Source organism: Zeugodacus cucurbitae, chromosome 5, assembly GCF_028554725.1.
Source record: "Zeugodacus cucurbitae isolate PBARC_wt_2022May chromosome 5, idZeuCucr1.2, whole genome shotgun sequence".
NCBI classification, from domain to species: Eukaryota; Metazoa; Arthropoda; class Insecta; order Diptera; family Tephritidae; genus Zeugodacus; species Zeugodacus cucurbitae.
This window is the reverse complement of record NC_071670.1, coordinates 18,451,729-18,467,460: the sequence shown is the minus strand read 5'-3', so window position 1 is coordinate 18,467,460 and position 15,732 is coordinate 18,451,729. Positions and strand designations below refer to the sequence as shown.

At 36.0% G+C, this 15,732-nt stretch overlaps 1 protein-coding gene across 1 annotated transcript; it reads left to right on the top strand.

Moving 5' to 3' along the window:
- Positions 1-14,023: 14,023 nt before the first annotated feature.
- Pbprp5_1 (general odorant-binding protein 28a) lies at positions 14,024-14,898 on the top strand. Its single transcript, XM_011194845.3, has 3 exons — positions 14,024-14,277; positions 14,342-14,430; positions 14,513-14,898. Exons 1-3 carry the CDS (start codon positions 14,139-14,141, stop codon positions 14,726-14,728), a joined length of 444 nt encoding a protein of 147 aa, XP_011193147.1. The 5' UTR covers positions 14,024-14,138; the 3' UTR covers positions 14,729-14,898.
- Positions 14,899-15,732: the final 834 nt, after the last annotated feature.

Below are 15,732 nucleotides of genomic sequence, written 5' to 3'. Positions count from 1 at the left end.
GCTATATTTATATACATTCTCTTATATTTTATTTACTTACACAACATATGTCCTTGTGCTTATCCTGTGATAGGTCTTTAAATATGTTGTATGTATGTGTATGTAAGAGATTAACATATGTATGTTCCTGGGTTTGTAATTTTTAACTGCCTGTTGACTCTTATGCTACGATGCAACCTTTATAGAAGGCAGATAGTTCACATTATATATACGTGCATACATATGCATAAGTATATGTGGATGTTTCGTTGCTCTCTAAGAGACTCAGGTGCCTCTTTTCTAGGTGTGCTCAATTCTATGTATTCATTTCGGTAACACGTTATTGTTTGGAATTAAATTTCCCCGTTTTGCTTGGGTTTATGAAATGTTTCAATTCAAAAATATTATTTGTAATGCAAAAACATATATCATGAAATTAATCGAGGGTTTGAAAATAATACAATAAATGATTTGGTGCATGTTAGTAGCATTTTGTTTTCAAGTGTTTTCCTTCTTATCAATAATCACATTGAAATATATATTTTGACATTACAACTTCACTTTGAGAGAAATCGAACACAATTATTAAATTAGATCATTTACAAAGATAGATAAAAACAAGTAAAAACGTTAACTTCGGCTGTACCGAAGCTAATATACCCTTCACAGGTACCTTGCTTTTAGTAACTATGTGTTTAAGCAAATCTAAAGACGTAAGAAAAAGTAAGTAAAAACAAGCATTTGATTTCGATCTTTCAGTTTGTACGGCAGCTATATGCTATAGTTAACCGATCTGAACAATTTCTTCGGATATTATATTATTACCTTAAGCAGTAATCCATGTCAAATTTGGTGAAGATACCACGTCAAATGCGAAAATTTTCCATACAAGCCATTAATTCCGATCGTTCGGTTTATATGGCAGCTATATGCTATAGTGAACCGATCTGAACAATTTTTTCGGAGATTAAATTATTTCTATGAACAATAACTCACACCTAATTTCGTGAAGATATGTAGTAAAATGCGGAAGTTTTCCACACAAGCCCTTGATTCCGATCGTTCAGTTTATATGGCAGCTATATGATATAGTGGTCCAATATCGGCAATTCCGACAAATGAGCAGCTTCTTGAAGAGAAAATAACATCTGCAAAATTTCAAAACGATATCTTAAAAACTGAAGGACTAGTTCGTATATATACAGACAGACAGACGGACATGGCTAAATCGACTCAGTTCAACATATTGATCATTTATATATATACTTTATACGGCCTCCGACGCTTCCTTCTGAGTGTTACAAACTTCGTGACAAACTTGATATACCCTGTTCAGGGTATAACAATGGTTATGTTGAGAACACAGATTATCAGCTGATATGCCAAAATTATCACTATATAAAATTCGAAACTCTGCGGCATATGTACCAGTATGTATGTTCTCACCAACTAACTAACTAATCTACTTATGTATGTATGTATTAAGTCTAATGTTCCTTCAATCGCTGTCTACCTATGCTCTATCGTAACCAAGCTGTTTTTACTGCAACGCAACATGTTGCACACCGTACACACATCAACTAACCTTTGCAATAATAAAATGAAGAGGAGAGATTTAAGGGTTTAGGTGGGTTTCGGAGGCTAAAAACAACGGCATTTTTACATTTTTTTTTTAATATGTGCAATCATATATTTCATTTAAACAATTCAGTTTATCAAAGATAAATGGACAGCGCCAGTAGCTGTACACTCTTATAGAAGATTGTACCTTCTCTATTTAGCTCTGCAGCTCGTATTATTTTCTCCAGCATCAGGTTAAAGAAATCACACGAGATTGAGTCACCTTGTCTGAAACCTCGTTTGGTATCGAACGGCTCGGAGAGGTCCTTCCCGATCCTGGCGGAGCTTTTGGTGTTGCTCAACGTCAGCTTACACAGCCGTATAAGTTTTGCGGGGATACCAATTTCAGACATAGCGGCAAAGAGGCAGCTCCTTTTCGTGCTATCCAAAGCAGCTTTAAAATCGACGAAAAGGTGGTGTGTATATGACCCTCTTGTCACGGGCGCATGGTGAATATCTGGTCAGTTGTGGATTTTCCAGGTCAGAAAGCCACACTGATAAGGCCAGTTTGTTGACGGTGGGCTTTAGTCTTTCACACAGTACGATCGATAGAACCTTATACGCGATATTTAGGAGGTATTGCCAAACAAATAAAGTGCTGATCCATATGTCTTGATATATATATATTTAAAGATCCAGATGCATATGGACACAACTTTAAAGGGAGAAAAATAGCTCATTCGGATCATGAAATTGTTTGGATTGTCTTCAATTCTACTAAGACGGCATGTAAGATCAGGGATTTAGATGGAGCAAACGCAAGCCGTTCCGCCAATAATCAAGATAGATGGACCAATGGATTTTAATCATGTTTTCATTTAATGACGGACCGAATATATGACGTTTTTGCAAACAAAGGGAGCAGTTCACATGACTAAAAATATTATTAATTTTTCCTAATAAGTCTAATATTTACAATCACTAAAAACAAAAGTTCAAAGTAAGCTATTATTCTTCCAAAAATTAATTACTTTAAGTGAGTCTATTCTAATGGCCAAGAATATTTTGCCCTATTTTAAACTGCTCTAAGAAAATGTTTGAAAAACAAAACAATGTTATTTTTTTTTAAAGTTAATTGAATACTATCCTTGAAATATCATTGAATAACCAAGACTTTTGAATACCAAATGTTATTGCGACTTTTGAATACCAAATTGCGACAATATTAATAGCTCCCCTTTAAGTAAATGCTCGTATAATATCTTATTTTATATTGTTTCACATAAAAGTAATTTTAACCTAAAAAATGCTTATTTCCTCAAAGATTATTACAATTGTACCTAGTATACAATGATTAAATACTAACAACAACTCAATTCTAATAAGTTAAAAATAATAATTAAAAGCTAAATGTTAAAGGAATCCATTTGCTGGTACAGTTGCCTTGCTAAGTTTGAACGTCTCTTACGTTTCAGTCGGTTTTCTCGTTCAGCAGTTCCGATGAGTCTGGATGCCTCTTCATTTACATCAATCTACATTTACATCTTCATTTACACCAAGATCACGGTGAAAGTCAGCAGACCTAACATACCAAGGAGCATTAACTATACTTCTTAGTACCTTATTTTGGAAGCGCTGAATGCAGGCAATATAGTTTTGATTTGAGAAATCCCATATTTGAGCTCGATAGGCCCTAATTGGCTTTAGTACTTGATTATATATAAACAGATTGTTTTCGATTGAAATCGTGGATCTCCTACCGACTAGATGGTATAACTTAGCAAATTTTAAATCAAACTCACACCTTTTTTTCTTGACATGCTCTTTCCTGCGAAGCTTAGCATATAGGGTGATTCCTAGGTACTTAGCATTAATGTGATGTGGTATAGGAGTACCATTTATATAAATGGGATGGTATGTTGTTTTTTTAAGTAAAGTATACGTGCATTGATTTGGAATCGTTATATTTAATGCGCCACTTGGAAGCCCATTTAGTAATTGCAGTGACTGCTGTTTGCACTCGAAGGGTAGATACTAAGGTTGACTCTGCTGCTGCTAACAGGGCTGTGTCATCCGCCAATATCGCTGTCACCAAACTTGAGTAAGTGGGGATATCACTGGTATAAGGTGTTTTCAATCTATTATTGATTTCAGCCTCTTTATGAGAACATTTTTGAAGCCTTTCGATAGAGCTGGCAGCAGCGATATTGGACTTTAAGATGTGACATCATGTAGCGTTTTACCCGGCTTAGGTATCATAATAACTTCATATACTTTCCAAAACGATGGTACATATCTTAAGTATAATGCACTGTTTACAATGTTTACAATTTTTGTTATACAATTCTTTGATAGATTATTTCTCTGGTTATTAAATCAAACCCAGGAGCTTTTTTGAGCATTGCGTTCCTGATAGGACTTTTAATTTCTTTACTAGTAACTGGAGAAATGTTGACGTGTGGATCCAACCAACTATTATCACAGTTTAGCTCATGTCCATCGTTCGGTGTAAATATGTCTCTCAAATGATTTGCAAATAGTGAGTGAGCTTTTTGCGAATTCGTTTTGGCCCATTCAGTTTCTATTAATTTTATTGGTGCGACATGTTTTATTTATTTAATAATCGGCCCATTCCCGTTTTCGTTGTCGTTTAATAGTCGTTTCTAAGTCGTCGTCGTTCTTATCGTCGTTTCGTTCCTAAATTGGTATTCTTGAAGTATATCGTAACGCCTAACAAAACTTATCGAAATTTGCCTACATATTTTATATAGTATACTTTAAGGAGCTCTTTTCCCATATACAAATTTCTTTCTTATGTAACGAGACACATTTTTAAAGCAGTCCTTAATGGATTTTATGCTATTTTCTATTGACTCTAAACAACATTATCACTGTAATTATTGTACTTACGTCCAACAATGTTAGTCTTCCATCTTTATTTGATTTTTTAAAAGAAGTAGTGGTGACATCTGCGTCCTCCAAACTTTCTTCTAAAATATGTTATACTTCCAGCGTCTCATGCTCCTTGCTTCTGGCTAATCCGACTACTCTGCCTAGTGGTCCTGCCAAAGGAGACATGGGTATCTGTTTATTAACTTCTCGTCTTGTTGGAGTATTATTTTTTCTTCGTTTTGAATTTTAAACCTTTTCATATCTTAAATATACTCTTAGATATAAAAATGCCATTTTATTAATGCCAACAATATCCGACGCGAGTTGGCGGTGGAATGGATTTAGTTTTTTTTTTAGAAAAAAAAAATATCGTATCCCTCCCAAAAAAATCGAAATTTAAAGGATTTATATATCCTTGAAAAATACAGGATATTTTTTCATTTCAGAAATTAAAATTTCAAACTGTTTCCGATTTGGAATTTTCATCTTCACTTCAAATATTCCTTCAAACAACCGCGTTGTTTCTATGTCGCTCACAATTATATATATATATTTGGCGTAGGAACCGCTTTAAGCGATTATAGCCGAATCCACCAGAGCGCGCCACTCATTCCTCCTTTTTGCTTTTTGGCGCCAACTGGAAACACCAAGTGAAGCCAGGTCACTTTGCACTTGGTCTTTCCACCGGAGTGGAGGTCGTCCTCTTCCGCGGCTTCCTCCAGCGGGTACTGCATCGAATACTTTCAAAGCTGGAGTGTTTTCTTCCATCCGTACAACATGACCTAGCCAGCGTAGCCGCTATCTTTTTATTCGCTGAACTATGTCAATGTCGTCGTATAAATCGTACAGCTCATCGTTCCATCGTCTGCGGTATTCGCCGTTGCCAATGTTTAGAGGACCATAAATCTTGCGCAAAACCTTTCTCTCGAAAACCCCAAGAGTCGTCTCATCGGATGTTGTCATCGTCCACGCTTCAGCGCCATACATCAGGACGGGAATAATGAGCGTGGGAGCCAAGACGCGAGTGCGCTGACTGTTTGTTTGATGACAGGAGATATTTCGTCTTGTCCTCATTCACCACCAGACCCATGCGCTTCGCTTCTTTATCTAGTCTGGAAAACGCAGAACAAACGGCGCGGTTGTTGCTTCCGATGATATCAATATCATCGGCATACGCCAGGAGCTGTACACTCTTGTAGAAGATTGTACCCTCTCTATTTAGTTCTGCAGCTCGTATTATTTTTTCCAGCAATAGATTGAAGAAGTCGCACGATAGTGAGTCACCCTGCCTGAAGCCTCGTTTGGTATCGAACGGCTCGGAGAGGTCCTTCCCGATCCTGACGGAGCTTTTGGTGTTGCTCAACGTCAGCTTACATAGCCGTATTATTTTTGCAGGGATACCAAATTCAGACATAAAGTCAGCTCCTTTTCGTGCTATCGAATGCAGCTTTAAAATCGATAAAAAGATGGTGAGTATCGATTCTTCTCTCTCGGGTCTTTTCCAAGATTTGGCGCATGGTGAATATCTGGTCCATTGTGGATTTTCCAGGTCTAAAGCCACACTGATAAGGTCCAATCAGTTCGTTGACGGTGGGCTTTAGTCTTTCACACAATACGCTCGACAAAACCTTATATGCGATATTGAGGAGACTTATACCACGGTAGTTGACGCAGATTGTGGGGTCTCCCTTCTTATGGATTGGGCAGAGCACACTAAGATTCCAATCGTCAGGCATGCTTTCTTCCGACCATATTCTACAAAGAAGCTGATGCATGCACCTTATCAGTTCTTCGCCGCCGTATTTGAATAGCTCGGCCGGTAATCCATCGGCCCCCGCCGCTTTGTTGTTCTTCAAGCGGGTAATTGCTATTCGAATTTGTTCATGGTCGGGTAATGGAACATCTATTCCATCGTCATCGATTGGGGAATCGGGTTCGCCATCTCCTGGTGTTGTACTTTCACTGCCATTGAGCAGGTCGGAGAAGTGTTCCCTCCATAATCCCATTGTGCTCTGGACATCCGTTACCAGATTACCTTCTCGGTCCCTACATGATAATGCTCCGGTCTTGAAACCTTCTGTTAATCGCCTCATCTTTTCATAAAATTTTTGAGCATTACCCATGTCGGCCAGCTTTTCAAGCTTTTCATACTCACGCATTTCGGCCTCTTTCTTTTTACGTCTGCAAATGCGTCTCGCTTCCCTCTTCAGTTCTCGATATCTATCCCACCCCGAACGTGTTGTGGTCGATCGCAACGTTGCGAGGTAGGCAGTCTGTTTTCTCTCCACTGCGGAACAACCGCTCACAATTATAGCAACGACAAAAAACGACTGTTTCTATGTCGTTTCAAATTGGGGAGTCTCAATTTATTTTCGATATCGTCGTTAAAGCCAACAGGAATGCCAAATAGGCGTTCTTAAGTCGTTTTAAAACGATAACGACAACGGGAATAGGGGCGAATATTGCAGCTTTCCAGAGCGAATAATCGGTAGTTTTGTCAGTGAGTTTGGACAAATACGTTTTGAAGGAATAGTTTTTAAGCTGTCTAATTTTTGTTCTTAGTTCCGCTGTACATCTATTAAGCTCTGTTTTGAGAGCAGACGACCTAGTTTGCTGCCATCTTCGTCGAAGTTTGCGTTTTTTATGGATACCATCTAAGATGTATTTTGGGAGTTTGTTTCCACTTAGATTCACGCGAATATTCGGTGTACTGTTCCACGCAGCATTTTGAATTACTTTTGTGAAAGATTCAACTTCACAATCTAAGTCGGCATTTGTCGATATGCGCTTTAGCTTAAAATCGACTTTATTCAGTATAGTCTTAAATTTATACCAATCAGTATGTTTATTAGATAAAGAATACGTGCCGGACGAAATTACTGGTTTTCACATAAAGTTAGTAACACTGGCGAATGAGCAGAGCTTAAATCTGAGCTATCTTCAATACGTAAATTTAAATTTTCGATACTTTGTTGATGACAAAATAGTCAAGAAGATCTGGTAATTTCCTACTATCTGCAGGCCAATAAGTGGGTCCCCATGTCGAAATTACATTGCATCCAATAACTTGTATAGCTTTCAGAAGTTCGACTTTTGGTTGTAGTTAAACGAGATCCCCAATGAGTATGTTTTGCATTAAAGTCACCACCCATGATCCCTTCCCTTTCCTCATATTTTTTTAAACTCGTATAAGTATCAGTTTTGATATTATGCCTTAGCGGACGATATAAAGCAATTAAGTATAATGACTGACTGATGAATGGTTCGTAAAATGTGTTTCGGACATACATCAATATTTCTGTCGTTTAGAATAACTTCCAATTCATATTTACTTTTGGAAAGACCATTGGCGTTCCATATCATTATTTTCAAAGAGTTACTGTTCATCAATAAATTGTATATGGTATTCAAGAGCGCTGAGCCACTGATCTATGGACTTAAATAATTTTTCTTGTTCGTTTAGTTTATCCAGAATTTGAGATAACGCCATTTACGCAAATGTAAGCTTTGAAGTTGATGGGAGGGGTCTTACTTCCTTCCTTCCTTTGTCTGCAACGGAGTTTTTCAACTGAGCATTGACATTCTGCTCAACTGTATTACCATTATTTTTATACTCTCGCAACAAATGTTGCTAAAGAGAGTATTATAGTTTTGTTCACATAACGGTTGTTTGTAACACTTAAAACTAAAAGAGTTAGATATAGAATCATATATACCAAAGTGATCAGGATGACGAGTAGATTTGAAATCCGGATGTCTGTCCGTCCGTCCGTCTGTCCGTCCGTCCGTCTGTCCGTCTGTCCGTCTGTGCAAGCTGTAACTTGAGTAAAAATTAAGATATCTTGACGAAACTTGGCACAAATATTCCTTGGCATCATAAGAAGATCAAGTTCGAAAATGGGCAGAATCGGACCATTGCCACGCCCACAAAATGGCAAAAACCAAAAACACATAAAGTGTCATAACTAAGCCATAAATGAAGATATAAAAGTAAAATTTGGAATAAAGGATCGCACTAGGAAGGGGCATATTTGGATGTAATTTTTTTGGGAAAGTGGGCGTGGCACCGCCCACAAATCGGTTATTTGTTTTTAACTCGCAAACTAATAAAGCTTTATAAACCAAACTTTCTGCAGTCGGGTCTCTTACATACCCCACCACACACCATGAAAATAGTTGAAATCGGATAATAACCACGCCCACCTCCCATACAAAGGTTAGGTTGAAAATTACTAAAAGTGGGTTAACTAACTAACGAAAAACGTCAGAAACACTAAATTTTGCAGAAGAAATAGCAGAAGGGAGCTGTACTCAGATTTTTTTATAAAATAGAAAATGGGCGTGGCATCGCCCACTTATGGGTCAAAAACCATACCTCAGGAACTACTCGACCGATTCGAATGAAATTCGGTATATAATATTTTCTTGACACCCTGATAACACGGTCAAAAAATGGTTCACAACCACTACTACTTTCCTTATAACTCAATTTTAAAATCCATCTTATTCCTTCACTTTATAATGTAAACATAAGGAACCAATGAAGATAACGGAATAAAACTTTACACAAATAGTGCATATCATCTCTGGCTTCACTTGTGAAAAAATTGTCGAGAACGGACCATAACTTTTCAAGGCCCCAGATATCGAACATATTGAACTCAGCGCCTAAGGATAAATTTTAACCGAAAATATGGGTAAATCTCTCAGATATCTCAATTTAATTAAGAGGAAATTGTTTTCTTCTAATAGTTCCTCTCTGTTCCAAAAATTATTATAATCGGGTCATAAGATTTCCATATACCTCATTGTAGGTTTTTCAAAAGTATCTTCTCCCAGCTCCCATATACCTAATTATAGGTTTTTCAAAAATACGGTGAGCTTTATTCCGCATATATGTTTGTATTGGTTAAATTTCTTCAATAAATTGTGAGGGTATAAAATGTTCGGTTGCACCCGAACTTAGCCTTTCCTTACTTGTTGTCTCTAATTTTTTGCGGTTCTTTTGCGACACAACCACGGTAGCTTGCAGGATGAGAATCGGCGCAGTTGCAACATTTGGCAGGATCTTTTTCGGCTTTGGTGCATTCAGTTGTAAGATGTTTGCCTCCACATTTCACACATCTCGATGGCTTACCGCAGAAGTTTTTTGTATGTCCAAAAGCTTGACAGTTTTTGCACTGAGGGATGAATTTAGAAGTTTTGATACGCTCATTCATTTATACGCATTTGAATATTTACCATTTGTTTTTATCAATAAATATCGATTTGGCATCCAGCCTTGGTACACCACGTCGTATGATGCATGCCAACCGAAAATGAAAGTGCATAAATACAAGAATGAAAGTGCTCAGTCTACATGCACTTTTCCCATTCCAAAAAGGGAAAATCATTACAGCAACATGTGAGTATATAAATTCGAAGTGTCTTTTTGATAATATTTGATTTATATAGCAATTTAAATAAGTATGGAAGGGCTAAGTTCGGATGTAACTGAACATTTGATACTCTCGCAATTTATTTATTTAATTTTATTAATATAACACACAATTTGACTCACATATTCGGCGATTCTGGCGGTAAACTATTCTGATCTACTTCAAAACAAAACATTTCATTGGGAAGTTATGAACCGAATTTCATTTAAATTGGTGGAGTTGTATCGGACTTATGGTTTTAGACACATAAGTGAGCGGAGCCACGCCCATTTAAAATTGTGTATACTAATTTGAGTGCAGCCCTTCTGTACAATCTTAATAATGAAATTTAAGATTTCTGGTGGCTTTTCTTACTGAATTAAAGTATTTTTAGTAGTTTTCAACATAGTCACAGACGGACGGAAGGACAGACAGACATCCGGATTTTAACTCTACTCTTCACCCTCATCACTTTGGTATATATAACCATATATCTAACTCGTTTAGTTTTAGGACTTACAAACAACCGTTATTTGAACAAAACTATAATATTCTCTTTAGCAACTTTGTTGCGAGAGTATAAAAATTTAAGCAGGTGGCCACCCTCCTTAGGTAGCATTTTTTACTGAAAGTTTTACTGCTCTTTAGTCTTATTGAACCATATTGAACAAAAGCAAAAATGAACTGAGGGTAATCAGACACATTGTTTCCACTCTTCAATTGTAATAAACCCGAATTTTTGAGTCGATATATCACAATTGATGAAACGTCGGCCCACAATTTTATTCTGGAACCAATTGATAGTCATCCAGAGCGTTAAAAGACGTAACAACTTATATATTGGTACGCTAATTGAACAAAATTTTTCTATTGTCCTGAAAATTTTGCAACCAAGAAAAAGAAGAAGAACGTGTTGTTTCAACTACATATACAATGTACTGTGTTCAAAGTATATAGTATATATAATTTTTCCTATACGCTGCATATTTATATAGTATTCCGGCAAATTATGACGATGCTATCAGTCTTATTACTCCTGCTGCATAATTATAAGGTCATGGTAAAAATGCGATCTTGTTCTTTGTTAAATGATCTAAAGTAAGACTTTTCTCCAGTACGAACCAATCCGAACAGTGTATAGTCTACCGACGGTTTGATACGTTTATATTAAATATCATTTAATTCTTCTTTGGTGTGTAATTTGGTGATTAAAGTGTAATTTCCGATTGTATTTAAGATTTCTTTTGTGATGAGTAAAGGGTAAAGTAAACTTTGGAAGTAGGCATCTCGCTTCAATTATCTTTCCACTCTTCAATCTGATAATCCATAACTTGAATTCGTAAATTGGCAATAGAAGCCAAATTTCATACAAATTATTTTCCGTAACTCGCAAGTCTCTCTAACTCAATGTTTTTTTGTGGATTGTAGTGATACGAGTTAGGGTATATGTATTGTATACTAGTATATTGTACTATATGTATACATACTATGTATTTAACATGTAACATAGAATTTTTCAAAAAGCAAGTGAAAAGTTTGTAGTTTTATTTATTGCAGTTTGCTGTTGTATTGTTCTTTACGTCTGGTATCCCATGCCTTTGTTACATGATTTATGCAATATCAGTTTAGTTTAATATTATATGTTTTGTTCGCCTCCATGTGATATAGGGACTCTTATAAAATTCTGCCTCGATAATAAACTTTTTAATTTATATGCCCTAGTCGAAAAGTTCGAGTTATGAAGAACTTCGGTTTAAGGAAGTTTGAGTTATGTAAGGAAATTTGATTTCTAAACGCTATTGCCAATAAACATGTCTGTAAAACTATTCGTTTATATTAAAATTTTCTTTAATGAATATACAAAAATATCGAAAATAATTTCTAAATAAAACAAAACCGCAATTGAACATAACAAATATGTATATTTTCCTAAAAAAATATGGAAATTGAATATGTTATTTAAGTTTTTATACTCTCGCAACAAAAGTTGCTTAAGAGAGTATTATAGTTTTGTTCACATAACGGTTGTTTGTAACACCCAAAACTAAACGAGTTAGACATTGGGTTATATATACCAAAGTGATCAGGGTGAAGAGTGGAGTTCAAATCCGAATGTCTGTCTGTCCGTCCGTCCGTCTGTGCAAGCTGTAACTTGAGTAAAAATTAAGATATCTTGATGAAACTTGGCACCATAGGAAGGTTGCTTTCGAAAATGAGCAAAATCGGACCACTGCCACGCCCACAAAATGCCGAAAACTGAAAACACATAAAGTGCCATAACTAAGCCATAAATAAAGCTATGGAAATAAAATTTGGTATGAAGGATCCCACTATGAAGGGGAATATTTGGATGTAATTTTTTTGGGGAAGTGGGCGTGGCCCAGCCCCCAAATAGGTTTTTTGTACATATCTCGCAAACCAATAAAGCTATATAAACCAAACTTTCTGTAGTCGTTTTTTAGTCACTTCCTAATACAGTCCAAAAATTAAAGAAATCGGATAATAACCACGCCCACCTCCCATACAAAGTTTAGGTTGAAAATTACTAAAAGTATGTTAACTCACTAACGAAAAAGGTCAGAAACACTAAATTGCACATAAGAAATGGCAGATGGAAGCTGCACTCAGATTTTTTTACAAAATGAAAAATGGGCGTGGCGTCGCCCACTTATAGGTCAAAAACCATATCTCAGGAACTACTCGACCGATTTCAATGAAACTTGGTTTGTAATAGTTTCCTTGCATCCCAAAGATATCTTGTGAAAATAGGCCAAAACGCTTTACAACCACGCCTACTTTCTATATACCAGACCTTTGAAGACGATCTGAATCGTTTACTTTACAATATATAAAGTAAGCACTAGTGAAGATATCGATGCAGAACTTTGCACATTCTATAAATCGCCGAAATCGGACCATAGCTTTTTAAGGCCCCATATATCGAACACGAGGACCTCGATGCTTCTAACCTAATATTATGGTTTCCAACTTTCAATGGACTTTATACAATATATATGACGAATATGTTGGTCAAATTGTGTATTATTAATATAAATAAAGTTAAATAAATAAATTGCGAGAGTATTAAATGTTCGGTTACACCCGAACTTAGCCCTTTCTTACTTGTTAATTTTCTTTTTAATTTGAAAAATTAAAATTAGTCTCTTTTATTCCGCACTCACTAACACTAGACTATGGAGGTATTTATTATTGAACTACTTTTAGACGTATCTCGATATTACAGAGAAATAAAAAAATATGTAATTTTAAAAATTATGCTGTGGTGTATTGTATATTAAACAAGCATTAATGTTTAATATACCATTTTTTATACTTTATTAAACATTTATAAAAATTTTAACATTTTAATTATATGTTACATTTATTTTTTTTTATTTTAATTTTATATTAATTTATTTTATATTATTAATTTTTTTTTTATTTTTTTTTTGTTTCAATTTACGTTATTTATTTATTTAAAAGTTACTTGTTGTTACTATTAATTTGTTTTACAATTCTCCATTCATTCATTAAGTCATTAAAACGTTCATTTGATAATTTTGTCGAAAAATCACCGCTCGCACGTGTCTACGTATATTTGTAACTGGTAAGTGCATATATATTTATGTATCAAAGTACAGACAATTTCTTTTTTTTTTTGCTATAGAATATTTAATGCTTTGTGATTTTTAGAAAACTCTGCACTATTACTCAAGCAAACGTACGTGTAATTGAAATATGCATATACATACATATGTATCTATGTATGTATGTATGTTATCTATGTATTCGTGCAACGTCAACCCTCTACACAATTTTGCCACACAATAGACTGTGAAACAATTAGCGAGTCGATAGAGTCCAATATGTTTGTGTAGACGACAATATCTTTGTTGTACCGGTAACTTATAATTTCACAGCTGAGAGATTTAATTTCAACAACGAATAATTATAATAGATAGTCAATACTGGTATTAAATAAAACAAATCGAAAAACCAAAAACAAATACATACATTTGTATGTTTAATGGAGTTCCAACAAGTTAACAGTAATAATACTTACTCGGTACTTAATATACTCACATACACCCATACTTCAATGTGCATATGTAGATATGCAAAATGGGTACAATTGTTTGTATGTGAACAACTGGGATTCCCTTGTATAAATAGCAACTGCAACTCTAAATAAGCAGCAATACAACTTTCGTAACCATCCAGTTCAAATAAGCGCGATTTCAACTCATTTCCATTTTATTTCCGAAATATTTACCTCACTACTCAAGGGAAATGGCCAAATTCATTCTTATCGCTGCTTTGTGCATTTTGAGCGCCGCTGTCACCAAAGCCGCTTTCAACAAAGAGGAGGCCATCAAGACCTTTATGACCAGAGCGGAGGAGTGCCGCGGCGAAGTGGGCGCCGCCGACTGTGAGTACTCGAGTTTCTAGTCGTTTATAAACAAAAATTATATGTCCTATTGTTTAAACCGCAGCTGACATTCAGGACTTGATCGCAAAGGTGCCAGCGGCCGGCAAGGAAGGCAAATGCTTACGCTCCTGTCTGATGAAAAAATATGGCGCGGTAAGAATTTGTTTTTGTTAAAAAAAAAAAATAATAATTAATAAAAAAAAAACAATATTTATTTTGCATATTTATATGGCAGATGGATGGCAATGGCAAGTTTGTCAAGTCGGTTGCCGACGAGCATGCGCAAACCTACACTGACGGCGATGCGGACAAATTGAAGATAGCTCGTGAAATCATCGACGCTTGCGCCGATATTGCAGTGCCAGCTGATCATTGCGAGGCAACTGAAGTTTACGGCAAATGCTTCATGGAGCAAGCGAAGGCGCACGGTATTGAAAAATTTGAATTTTAAATAATCACCGTCAAGTATTGAAGACACCACGGAAGCAATTCTTTATTCGATCACCGACCTATTTATGTTTTAGTTGTTAAAATACTTTTAGATATGTGTACATGTGTGTATTTTGTGCTTATTTAATTTAATTTTCGTTTATTAAAGCAATTCAATACTCTGTAAAAGAACATGTTTGATTTTTATTGAAATAGTTTTTACAATAATATTATGGCCATCAAGTAAATGAAATAATTCTCAAATACCTCTTTCATTTGATACTCATCCCCAAAAATAATTAGAACTTACGCCGCCAGTTACAAAATGTCAAAAATATTTTGGCATAGACCTTCTAGTCTGAAAATCTTCATCGTTGCTAAACTTTATTCCTGAAAAATTTATTTGCAGTCCAACAACTTCATCCAGACTTCGGTAGCCCTATACTGCTGAAGATGAGCTATTGGAAAAAGGTAGGGTCTCGCGCCGAAAGTGGTTTTATGGCACATAAGAGGGCACATTCGCTAAGCAACTGGAGAATAAAAAGTGGCTCTCATTGGAATCAGCGGTGCGCTAAGGACTGACTACACCAACAATGGGACTAAATGCCATATTACATGTCGCACCTGTGCATATTTCCGGCAGAGAGAGGTGTGTTCACGCCGACAACAGAGCGACAATACTAGCATTGAAATTGATGGCAGTACGCTCTAGGCTAGTTAAGGAGTGTCTAATATCTTTATCAATAGATTTTAGCTATCTTGCTATCAGACTCGTGTGTTTGCCCGGTCACCGCAGAATCGTTGGTAACTGTAAAGTGGACAAGCTTGCAAAAGAGGCTACCCTAGTAACATTGACGTCGGAATGGGAGCTTGTTGGCAGTCCGTGGTCCACTTGCGCAAGAGCGCTGGGTATACAGACATCGCATGAGCTCCTTTTAGACAGCTTTGGAGCGTAACAGGTCTTCTGAACTGTTTTCTCTTAGCAAGGTCCATCTCGGACCTACTGGTGTGCTTACTGAACATTGT